Genomic DNA, 13,202 nt, shown 5'->3' on the forward strand with positions numbered 1-13,202 from the left:
GAGATCAAGAGTCCCATGTTCTAGTGACTAAGCCAGACAGACTCCCTCAACATAAATTTTCTTAATTAATTCTCACTGTGTGAACAGAAATCCATAAGGGTTCAGTAACCTGCCAACATTCCTAAAAAGTTAAAGGCACCGTTAAAGCAAGAATACGGGTCTACACCAGTGTATTTTCTACCATACATATAACCAAACTTAGATGTTATGTCTGATTTGAGATATTATGCAGTACTGGGACCTTAAGGCTTTTGTAACACAAGCACTATACAAAAATAACACAATTTAAAACTCCTAGTATCTTTGCTTCTCTAATTTGTTAAATTTAAAAACAATCAAAATACAAGCATTATTTGATCACATTTAATTATTTTAGATATCTAATATCAGCACTTTCTTTTATAAATACATTCTTATTTTGTGAATACTTTTCCAATTACAATATCACCATAGTACATGCACTCATTTCGAAATTAGTTAAGAGCTCTATAGCCCACAAAATCTACAGATTTCAATAGCTTAAAAATAATTTCCATAATATCACATTTTCAATATTATAGGAAATAACTATTATTGAAATAAAGCTCAAACTTAAGGAAGAAAAAAAAACAAAAAACAAAAGACAGTTGACACAAAAGAGAATTGACTTTCTTAAAATGGCAAAAAGTGAGCCCAACATTGTGTAAAAAGCAAGCTTGCTTTGTCCTGATTTTCCTGTGGTTTGAACAACACGCCAAGAACAAATTAGACTGCTGTAGGCAGAGAGTGTCAGAATGCATTTCCTGATTTAGGCTTGGCTTCCCTGGTCTGCTATCTCCGGTCAGATCGCTAAGAGGCAGGCCCTTCCAGCAACGGCTGGCATGAACTGGCCAACTGAGAGCGCGGCAGCCCAGCAGAGCCCCCTGGTTCTCCCACGCTTGTCAACACAAACTTCAAGTTATTGTCTCCGAGATGAGATCGTTATCAGCCTTGGCAAGGAACACCTGAACCTTCCACAAGAGAAATGACCTGACCAGACTGATTGACTAAGGTCTAAGAAACACAGAAATCAAAAATAAAACAAGTAAAAATAAAAATTCTGAATAGTGGCTCTACTTCCGAGTTCCGTGAGTGTGGAGTACAGGATCCGTCCCCGTAGGGCCCGGAACGGGGAGTGCTCCGCGGCAGGCAGTGCGGAGGACTGGTTTGGGACCCGTTCTCGCTCCTGTTCTTGCACACCTGCGTGGCTCTTGTATGTGACAGGCCAGCGAATAGCAATGCATAATTAATAAGGAATAGTGTTTTGCTACAGTGTTGTCACTACCAACTTTGTATTATGATGTGGAAATAGTTAAGCAAGATACATAAGCAAAAGGGGTGCAAATGTCTAAAATAAAGGCCAAGTTTGGAATGTTAAGCTTGATTCTTAAAAGTCTGGCGGCAGTGCTCCTTGTAGATGTTCCGATTTGTGACAAAAGATTGAGCAAGCAAGCCTCTACCCGTTAAATGTCACTCTGCTCATTTACGTGACAGAAACTGCCATTTAAACAACAAAGAAGGCTTTAGTATCTCGATGCAACAGAAGTGTGCTGGGTGACCGATTAAACCAACTGGTCAGTTATAGAATAATGTGTTTTAAGTCATTAACTACACCGGGTCAATTTCCACTGTGGTCTGGACTTGGAGACAGCCCCGTAGTATGCGAAGGATGGGGCACTGGTTTTTAAGTATGCCCTGTTCCAAGATACAGGAAAACCCTGCAGACTCCAGGTGGGATGAACCTTTACCTACCTGGGAGCACTAGTAAGTTTTTCCAACATGATTTCCAAAAGGACCGCCTCCGGAAGACGGCATTTCCAGGAGTGACGCTAAAGCTTCCTAGGCGCGGTTTCGCTGGCACTGCAATGTCATTCCCAGAAGTACTACCTTCAGGAGGCGGGTCCTGGTGGGAATGATATCACAGTATGACAAGTACTGTCAGCACACCTGTGGATAGGCACAGAAGAGTGGGTAACGGGACACCCGCACAGCTGCAGTGACCGCGCACGGACACTCTACTTCCTGCTGTACCTTATCTCTTTGGTCTTCTTGAAGATGGGTTTTCCTTCCTTTTCCTCTCCAATATCAAAAAGGTCTGAATATAACTCCTTGTTCTTATGGTCTACCTGGAAAAGTGCACAGCGGTCTGCATTCACCAGATTTTTTGCATATATCTAAAGACAAACAACAAAACAGGAGTAAGCCAATGAGAAATTCGGAGTTTAAAGGCAAACTTTATCAGACATAAATATAAATCTCAGCTGATCTATACTTTGTGGAAAATTAGCACTCTAACTCAATAAATACAGGTACACGCTGTCTGTCCCTGTTCGCGTGCGGACGCTGGAGGATGCCAGCGTGAATAAATGAACAGCTGCTTGCGCGCGTGCCGTGGGCTGGGTGTGCAAACACTACAGAACTTTCCTGTGGGCTGGAAAGCAGCTGCTGGCCTCACTCCCTCCGAGCCCCGCTACACCGCGGCCCCTCCCTTCCAGAAGCTCTGGGGCTCTACCCTCACGCCTGGTGCCAGCCTCTGTCAGCTCTGAGGCCGGCGTCCCTGTTGACTGGCTGGCATTTGTGACGCAGCAGTTGTCAAATACAATATGAAATACAACTTCTAATGAGGTTCACGTTCACGTCTGTGGCATTTTCCCTGCTGCACTAAATCATGTGTAACAATTATGAAGTGTTTACTCTGTGCCGACACTGTCACACCCTTTAGGTGTCTTCCTTCACTTAATCCCCACAATCATAATATTTTTATTTCCACTTTACACGTTAGGATAACCGAGGCAGAGAGGTAACTAGACTCGTCCATGTCACATGCTGGTAAGGGCAGACTGGGTATGTGAACTCGCACCAGCTGTTTTCATGGCCTCTGCTCCCATAACGAGTAGGCTTTTTCATTTCTAATTGGAGAACTGTATATTCATCTTGTCATTCACTTGTTCATCAATTTCCTTCCACAATTATTTCTTTAATGCCCCAAATACCCCACTGTCCCCTCGGGCTGAGCCCGCAGCTGCGGCGCAGTGAGCACATTTACCTCGACTGAGAGTTCTCTGGGAACCTCACCTCTCCGCGTTTTCGACATGAAGTTATTCCCCAGAGAAAAAGAGTTGATTCTCAGAAGAAAACAGCCATCACCAAGTCTTTGCAAGAGGACATGGGCCACCTTGTGGCCAGAGAAAAATACAAAATCTCATGTAAAACTACTCTACAGATTGAATAAAAAGAAATCAAGACAGGTTAGGTACCCTGGTTCATCCCCAGGGTATTCACTTGTCTCGACAAACAGTACTCATTCAATGAATACTGACCAAGCTGGGGACTAAGCGCGCTGGGTATGATCAGTACAAGAACTAGCAGTTCGTCTCTTTCCACTATCCTGAGAGTTCTGGGACAGCAGAAACTGCAGCTTGTTTCCCCCACAGTATTCCAAAAACCCAGCACAATGCCTAAAGCAGAGGTCAACTAAGTCCATTTGCCAAATCGAGTCCATTGTTTTTATACATGAAGTTTTATTGGGAAGGCACTATGTTCATTCCTTTACGTATCGTTTGAGGCGGCTACACGGCCGTTGAGGGACGGCAACAGACTATGGCCCGGGAAGCATAAGACTTTACTATTTGATCCTTAACAGAAAAACATCTACCAGCCCTTCGTTTAGAACATGTAAGATCTCCATAACCTAAGAGCCCTCGATAACTGTTTGGGGGCGGATGAATGACAGAGTTAGGAAGACTGAAATGGGAGTGCATTGCTGGCGATCAGAAGAATCACCCGTCTACTCGGCAAACTCATGCCGTCTCGAATCATTAAATAATAACGATGATCCTACACTCTTAGAGATTACAGTAGGAAAGATGGGGTTTGCATCCCTAGTGCCTAGGTCATGTTAATTGCTTAATACTTTGGCATAATTTATGTTACTATTTATAAAGACCCGAATGGAATGGACGATTTTTCTAGAAAAAGGAAATGAATCAAGAAGGAGTCGAAAAATCTCAAGAGAACAGAATCATGAAGACAACTGTATAATTGTCAAAGAATGATCCCCAAAAAAGGCCTCAGGCCCAAGTGATTTCAAGAATGAGTTATGTAAGAATCTTCAACAAATAAATTCTCATCCAGTTTACAGTATTCTACGTTCAGAAAGAACAAGACTTTTTCAGTTACTTTTAGAAAACCTGCCACGCACTGATACTGGAAATTGATGCGCTATAAAAAAAGAAAATCACAAACCGATTTACCTTGGAAACAGAAGAAAACTTATAAATAAAAACTTTCAGCAAATTCAACCTAGGAATAAATCAATACATTACAATATCTATACGCATATCTAAGCCCCTACAACACCTGGCTTTGAACACCGACAGGGCTCGCACCCAGTAGACCCACAGGGCGGGTATGCAGACTTAACTTGCCTCGGGACCAGCGCAAAAGCAGCAGTTTGAGAAGCTCCTAGAATGTATGCGAAGGAGAATCATTCACTAATTTTGCAGTGTCTGCCAGATGAGCAGGAGCCTTCTGGGACATCCAAGCGCGGGTGGGTGTCATTTTTGCACTTGCCCTGGACCTTGCGAGTGCCGGTGGGCAACGCTCCGGCCCCGCACTCTCCTGTGGCCGTGGGAAAGCTGGAGGACGCTCCCCAGCCCAGTGCTCTCCCTCAGCCTCGCTAAAGCTGTGGGGGGGGGGGGGGGTGGAGTCTGCTCAGGGGATGCCCCTTGATGGTCTGGCTCGGGTGGCCGCGGAGGTGGTGGGTTGGCTAGCATTCCTGGGTCCTATACGATTTAACAACCGGAAAGACCATTCTCGGCAGGCTACTACCCCCAGGGGTAGACACAGACTCAAACACACACAGACACAGACTGAAACACACCCCTCGTTTTCCTGTGAAAAAGGCCTATTTACTTGTCCTGAAGCCTCCACCTGAGGACCAGACACAGGTCTGCCACACACCAAGAGACTACACAGGAGCCATCTGGGACAGCAGGGCAGGGACGCCCTCTCCGTGCTGCTACAGCTCGCTGGTACCTCTCAGAGAGGAGCTCACAGATTGTCTGGACAAGTTCCTCAACGTGTGCGCTGCTCCCACCTAACTTTTGGGCATGCGTGTTGCAGGTCGCCAGCAGACACCGTTTAACTCTCCCTTCTCTTCCTAACTTGCTACGAGTGTGCAGTTACTGGGTGTTGAGCAGTATAAAATTTATGTGTGTCATTATTAAAATGATGTAACTTTTCTTCCTTTACTTAATTAGAATAAGGAATTATATTACTTTATTACTTACTGTTCAAGCACTCTTGCATTCCTGGGGTGAATGCTGTTTAGCTTGATGTAATCTTTACTCCTGGATTTGTTGTTGTTATATATTTTTGACTTTTGCATTGATATTTTGCTCAAAGGCTTTCCTTTTTTCTATCTTTAGATAATACTGGCATTAGGTTGAAAAGCTGGATGGCAGCCAGCACTGATGAGAACGTGGGGAAACTAGAGCCCGTGGGCACTGCCAGGGGAAGTAATATGGTGCGACCGCTCAGAGACAGTCCGGCAGTTCCACAAAAAACAAAACACGCACTTATCACAGGACCCAGCAATCCCCCTCCCAAGTATTAACCAAAACAACTGAAAACAGGTATTCAAATAATTAAAAAAAAATGTATGCAGATGTTCAAAGCAGCACTTTTCACATTAGCCGAAATGTGGAAACAATCCACATGTTCATCAGCCAGCGAAAGGACAAAACTGTAGTCAGTCTAGCCGTACAATGCAGTGTGACTCAGCCGTAAAAAAGAACAGAGTCGTGGTACTTGTTACGGCCCGAGTGGACTTCGATAACAGTGTGCTAAGTGCAAAAAGCCAGGCACAAGAGGCCACACATCACCTCTTTTACGTGAGATGTCTAGACTAGGTAAATCCACAGAAAAAGCAAGTAGATCAGTGGTTGCTTAGGACTGGGGGGCAGGGGGTGGAGGGAGTGGGGCGGAGGAGGCATGAGTCGGTGACGGCCAAAATGACAGGGAGCGTCACTTTGAGGTAACGCAAATGTTCCTAATTGACCGGTGATGGTTGCACGTATCTTTGAATACACTAAAAGTCACTGAATTGAACACTTTAAATGGATGGATAGTGTGGTATGTAAATTATATCTCAATAAACCTGTTTTTAAGAAGATAATCCTAGTCAACGAGTGTTTCCTATACTCCTCGTCAAACCATGTCAACTCGTATATTTGTATTTTTACAGTTTAATATTTTCCACTTCTTTACAAACTTTTTAAATTTTGTCATAAGCAAGAAAATTATTTTTTACTCTGCAATTAGGCAGGCTTTTCATCCAAATAAGACCGTCAATATAACTAATTATATAAGGAATGGGCTGAGAGCAATAAAGAACCCCTAATGTTATTAATTCCCTTCATAAACTTTGTCTCCACAAGACACAGAGCATATCACACTTCATACTCACCTGCCATGATGTCCAAGAGAAACACATCAGTGCACACCATGAAGCCCAGAGATAAGCCTATACGCCTATAACTTATTGCAAAGGGTTGCGATCCTTTGAGAAAAGACCAGGAAAACGGGAAGGAATGAGAACCCATATCAAAGTACACACAGGGCAAGCACGGTACCCAGCAAGCCTGACCCTGTGGTGTGCGCGGACAGGCCACTCTGCCTGGAAGCCACTTCTTTAATGGGGTCTTGCCAGAGCACCAGAGCAGCAACACAAGAAAACATGGATAAAAGTCTACTTCTTAATGGCTTTCAGCTGCAAGTGCCTATCAGTCTGCCAGACAGGAGTAATTAAGATTAAAACTAAACAGATCAAGAAGATCAAGAAGAGTCAGTTGGGAGTTCCTAGTGTAGTTGGTGTGTAAAAGGTATTCCGCAGAGTAGAAGAGGGACCTAAATGTCTTTTCAAAGTATAGCTCACCACTGAATAATGAAAAACTCAGATATTTTTCCAAAAGTTACTCAAGATGCCTCCAAAATTAATCAAAAGTGACAAATAAATCAGAGCAACACCTCCGCTCACTAAGCACCCTCTTCTCATCGTACTTAACACAGCGTATACATCTAATACCTGAAAATATTCCACCACGTGTTAGGACACGAATCTAAGGGTTAAATACAATCATTTTCAAAATAAAAAGCAACCTACCATTATGTGTTCAAGTAGAGAGTCTATTGCGACTATGTTATCAAAATATGTCCTGAAAAAAGGAACATAAAACTGGTAATTAATCTAAATGACACAGAACATCTGAAAATAAATACATTTGCCATTTTTGCATACATTTAAGCAAAAAATGTAAAGATATATGTTGACTTCTGTCCTACTGCGGAAGCAACCAATAACACTACTTTAGAGAGATGAATGAAACTTTATCATTAACTTTGGTATGAAGATCTCTAATTTCAGAGGATGAATTAAGTCATTACTTTACTAGTAAGTACCTATTTTGAGAGAATGTCTGTAGTATTTAACTAAAACTATGAAGGGATAAAATTGGGCTCACCATATTTAATATTTTCATGAATATCTGAAAAAAAATTTAAATTTGCCAAATCTTATTAATATAGTCAAAATGTAAATTATCACTGAAAAACTGGAATGTTAAAATGTTAGTGTAACTGTACTGAGAAAGCAATGGAATTCATTTGGGAAGAAACATCAGGATACAAGAAATGTTAATAGCCCATTGACTGTGCACAAGTAAATGATATATTCATTATTATAAATAGCAAGTAAATTTTTTGGAGATACATGGCACCTACATCAAAACGTCAACCTGATAAACAGATGAATCATTAAGTATGTATTTCAGGGACTGTGTTAATTTGGGACCTATTGGCAAGGTACTGCTTTCACTTGAGTTTCCTGTGAAGTTAGCAAGGTACTCAGAATTCAGACAACTTAATAGCGATAAGCAATGCCTTTGGTTGAGAAGACAACACTTTTTCTTCAGCCTGGGGCCAGCACGACTTCGCTTCATCTGTGCACTGAGGAACGCACTACAAGGAAGATGGCAAAGGGTGGCTGTCCCCTGGGGGGGCTTACGGGGACCAGCCGGACCGTGAGGACTCGCAAGACTGTCAGAGACCTTAGCAAAGGAAGGCGCACAGCTTCCCTCTCTCTGTGCTCCGACGTAACAGCATCCCGTGTCCCAGAGACACGGTGCAATTCTCCCTCAGGGACATAGCTGGCGTGCGGGGTCAAATGAGAGCATTCTCACTCCCAGGCTTCTCTCATTTCATATTTCAAGAAATACATGCAGCACAAAGCAGCAACTCCAGGCTAACTAGGGATGGGAGTAGAACGCTTGCGAATGGTAAGTTATAAGCACTGCCAAAGTGATCTATGAGAGAGAATACGGTCAGTGCTGCTGCTGGTGGAAGAACAGGTATGTATTTCCTCTTTTAACTTGCCAGAAGACGTGACCTTGAAGTGCCCACATCCTGCGGCATTATTCTAGATTTCACCAATTCAGTAGATGGGTCACATCTGTGGACACTTCCTTGTAGCAGGCAAAACCAGTTATGAACCTCGAACGTAATAAACATCTGGAAGTGCTTTCACCACCAGCCCAAGGAGGTTTTTCTAGGTCAGATTTCAGGGAAATGGAACATTTTCTCTAAAACGATATCTGAGCTTCCATACATGGGAAAATTAAAATAATAATTCTGATAATACGGTTTACTTCACTGACATTGTAGATAATGCCAGAGAGGACTTTTTGGAAAGTAATAAACTAGAACATTTCCTCCTCTTCTACGGCTCTCGGTATTCTCATACAAAAATAGAAATACTTAGTGTCTTTAACATTCTCTAGTGACTCGATTTAGAAAATATACACCAAATTGCAAATTAACATTATCACATACACATCCGGCAGTCCTTCACTTGTAAAGTGAACACGGATGAGAATGTAACTTTATGGTCTGAAACGTGAACCTGAAATGTGAATCTCTCCTACCAGACCACTTCCTGATGGCAGTGGACCGTAGTGGTCTGTCCTTGTCCGAACCTGCAGTTAGCGTGAGCCCCTGAGCAAGACCTTCTGCAACCCTAGAAATGAACACTTACTTGGACACATCAAGTAGGAAGTCATTCAGTTCCGTCTGTTTAGCAAGGCCTCTGCATACCTGCCGACCATAGAAAATAATGCCTATTAATCCTAAGAGATTTCTGCTTATTTAAAATAGCAATTCCTGCATACTATTTACCTTATTTTATTTCAAAAGACGTAACACAATCCCTGCCTATGAAGCAGTAAGGCTATTAGTGACACGTCATACTTCTGCTGACATGCGCTAAGCTCTGCTCTCTGTGCTCTGAGTCACCGTCTCATTGAATCACTGCCCCGCAGCGATCGGGGACCCGCTCTTCTAACGGAGGCACACGGAAGCTCGGAGCCGTGCCCGCTCCGGAGTTACTAAGTGAGGGGCCAGGGTCCAGACCCGGACGGTCTGCCTCCAGCCGTGCTCTTTAAACCACTCCCCCGTGCAGAAGCGACACTTGGGCACAGACTGCACGTGGACCACACACAGTCGGCTCTGCACGGTCCGTGGTCCTCACACTACCACCCCGCAACTGGGCACGTGATCTGCTCCCACCACACGCCCGGGCGTGCTGAAGCGGGAAACAAAACAGCAGTGACAAGAACTGGAGGATACAAAGCTCCTGTGCCCCGGACCCTTGAGGTCTAGTTGCCAGGAAACTTGATAAAAAGTTTGTGACCTTTTAAATTACATCGTATTTTCAAGAGAGCCAGGTATTTTAAACTTGACAAGAATGTTTTTCACATACCCTTTAGTTTAAAGGTTTAGGAAACAGAATCATAAAAAATGTACTATCAATGCTATGGCCAGTGGGAGACCACTCCTTTGTTTTCAGTGGAAAACAAAAGCCATCGTGGGACATATGCCATTTACGGCACAGATGATTAATAATTACATATAAATATAAAAAAAACAATGGCAAGATATTTAAGGCAGGGAATAAGTAAATACAAGTGAATAGACACAAAATTTTAGAAATAACAAAATACCTAATATCCAAAAATAACATGTGAGGGTCGTTTATTAACCCCCCACCCTGTGCCCCAGTGGCTGTGACTCTTTTCTCTTTAAGGGCGGCCCTAAGAACACCCCGAAGGCACACCTGCACCTGATGTATTGCTACGGAAGCCCAGGCGAGATTGGCTGTGGCGACCTAAAGAAAGAGGATGAAACACGTTTTCATTAGTCGCATGCAGACGTCTGAACAGAGGGCTCTAGCACACATGTCTACGAAGAATTTTCCGAGGCCAGTGAGTATTTGAATATTTTGCCAAACACAGAGGATCAAAAAAGTACAACATTTCTCTTTTACATTCCCCGCCTCTTTATAACTGAGTTTAATGTCCTCGCTCCTCTTCACTTCGGATAAAAAGCAAGATGAATTGCTTTAGAGAGCTACCATCCAATGATTTTCACATAAAATAATTATTTTTCAGTATACCAAAAATACTACTAAAACAGCCTCAATCATCATCCTTCTACAACGATGATCGAGTTCTAAAGTTTTGCTGACAAATTCTCCAACGACTAGCTACTCTGCTTCTTCTACTTTTCATTCGCTTCCCAAACATTCACCGGGCGCCTCTTGGGGACCAGGCAGCGCTCCAGGTGCTAGGGACAAACTGCTCCCACCCTGTCACCTTCCAGAACAGCTTATGGGGGGGCTGAGGGAGAAAGACAAGAAAAACAATATGGGAAGTGCGCAGGGTCCGAGCGGTGACAAGGGGCTCCGGAGACACAAAGGCACAACGTGGAGATACACGAGGTGTTCAGGGGAGGCCTCCTCCTCCCTGACACGCGACGTGTGAGGACAGTCCCGAAGGAGGCGGCTGGGCAGGGGACAAGGAGGAACGCAGAATCCAAGCCGACGTGGGGGCAGACGCAGAGGCTCCGCGCAGAAGCCAGTCAGCCTTGCTCAAGGGCCCAGGGTGGCTGGAGGCGAGGCGCGGGGCAGGAGGCGGCGCGGGCAGGCCCCGGGGCATCTGCACGCGGGGAGCGACGGATCGCTGCAGTATCTCGGTTCAGGACTACTGAGCAAATTCTGATTCAGGGAACACTGCCTGGAACTCACTGTTTCCAAATGTGATGCTGGAATCTTAGCTCGGGATGTCCTCTAGGAAGAGGACATTTTTAGGAAAACAAGACAACCAGAATGTGAAAACTCTCCAAAGTCCTCCTCCTACTTTGATTCACAATATGGCACAGTTCTATTTTTACTGTTAGAATGGATTCTTACTAAAATAAGTTACTATATTTCTAATTTAATCAGTTTTCTCTCCAAGTAACTACAAAACAAAAATAAAGGTTTTTAAAAACCATCAAATCAGGGGCGCCAGGGTGGCTCAGAGGGTTAAGGCCTCTGCCTTTGGCTCGGGTCATGATCTCAGGGTCCTGGGATCGAGCCCTGCATCGGGCTCACTGCTCAGCAGGGAGCCTGCTTCCCCCTCTCTCTGCCTGCCTCTCTGCCTACTGGTGATCTCTGTCAAATAAATAAGTAAAATCTTAAAAAAGAAAAAACCATCAAAACATTGTTAAGCACATGGTGATTTTAAATACTCATTCGTTTATTAGCTGAACAACACTAACGAGTTCCTCAACCGGCGAGCCTCACCTCCTGGTGGCTCATACAGAAGGCTTCTTTGCCCCAGTGCCGATACAGCTCGAGGACGCCGATCAAATCGCCAATGGCAGTGACAATCGGTAAACAGAGCACCGACTGGATACGAGTCCCCGACTCCAGTCCAGTACCTCTCGGAAATCGCTCATCCTGAGAAATCCAAGGAGAACAAGATATACGTTCAGTAAAAGAGGTGGAATCATTATGTCAGGATGCTTATTGCTGCCAGAAATTGCCTAATACTTGTAATGAAAAATGGGCAGCCCTTTTCAAAGGAAACCCACAAAGGCGGACACCATATGCCACATTTAAGGAAACGCTCATCCTCAGCAACAGGTGCCCACATCACATGCTGCTTTACTGCTGCTTTAACCCGGGGCAGGAGAATCCAGTCAACCTGGAATATGCATCAATCATGAGACAATAAACGTAATTATGATGGCTAACACATAGTTAAGCATCACCGTCTACGTACTGGAACTCTTTCAAGGGCTTTACCGGTGTATAAATATCGTATGAAGGAAAATATATATAAAAAATGGTTTCTCTTCTATTTTGAAGGTTAGAATAACACAGAAGTGCATTTTAATAACAGTCATTCTGACTGAATCTCAAAGGCTCACATGAAGTATTCAAATCATCCAATAATTATCAATTACTTGTGAAAAAAGCAATTGGTTTTTTGACTTTTAACTTTCTAGCTTAGCAAATCACTCAAAGGAAGACAGGGAAATTGAATGAATTGATACCCAAAGCACCATTCTGTTTATCTGATTTCTGTTTTCTGTAGGAAGCTTTTCCTAAATCAAGAACAGTACAAATACCTATTTGTAATTCACAGATCTTTTGAAAGCCTGCATATACAATGGAACATTTTCAAATGACAACTTGTATAGTATCTACTTTTAACACTTAATTGAAATATAGTGACATATGACATTATTAAGTTTAAAGTATAAAACTGTTGATTCAATATATTTATACATTGTAATATGACTGCCATTGTAGTGGTAGTTAGCATTTCTATCTTGTCGAACAATTATCTTTCTACAAAATTTTATGTGCTTTAGAGAAAGAGAAAGTGCACATAAAGAGGGGGCAGGGGCAGAGAGAGAGGGAGAGAGAGAATCTCAAGCAGACTCCAGGCGGAGCAGAGAGCCCGATGCAGAGCTCAGCCTCACGACCCTGAGATCATGGCCTGAGCCAAGACCAGGAGTTAGAGGTTAACTGACTGAGCCACCCAAGTGTCCCACATCTTATAATGAAGATCTCATCTTTCAGCAACTGTCTTCATCCATATCTCTATCTGCACAGATAATTAGTGGCAAAACTAGAATTAAAACCCAGCTCTTGGGACTCCCACTCAGCACTTCCCCCGAGCAATGTCATAGCACCTCTACTAGAGTCATTGGCACACTTGTCCATTTAGAAGTCTAGGCTTAGGTGGTACCGTCTCATCAGAACGCTCACATACTGTGCGGAAGACCGTCATGTTCCCTGC

The 13,202-nt window shown here is 43.5% G+C and overlaps 1 protein-coding gene across 3 annotated transcripts in view; it reads right to left on the reverse strand.

Moving 5' to 3' along the window:
• The window catches only part of PDE10A (phosphodiesterase 10A), a 565,247-nt gene that overhangs the window by 62,565 nt on the left and 489,480 nt on the right, over positions 1-13,202 (reverse strand). For all 3 annotated transcript variants that reach the window (XM_059401406.1, XM_059401405.1, XM_059401404.1), the window contains 5 exons: positions 11,696-11,851; positions 10,187-10,237; positions 9,110-9,168; positions 7,184-7,235; positions 2,050-2,192 (listed from right to left, as the gene is read on the reverse strand). In XM_059401406.1, the coding sequence (XP_059257389.1) occupies positions 2,050-2,192; positions 7,184-7,235; positions 9,110-9,168; positions 10,187-10,237; positions 11,696-11,851 (461 nt within the window). The remainder of the gene's footprint in view (positions 1-2,049; positions 2,193-7,183; positions 7,236-9,109; positions 9,169-10,186; positions 10,238-11,695; positions 11,852-13,202) is intronic.

The sequence above is a fragment of the Mustela nigripes genome, chromosome 5 (assembly GCF_022355385.1).
Source record: "Mustela nigripes isolate SB6536 chromosome 5, MUSNIG.SB6536, whole genome shotgun sequence".
In the NCBI taxonomy this organism is placed as follows: Eukaryota; Metazoa; Chordata; class Mammalia; order Carnivora; family Mustelidae; genus Mustela; species Mustela nigripes.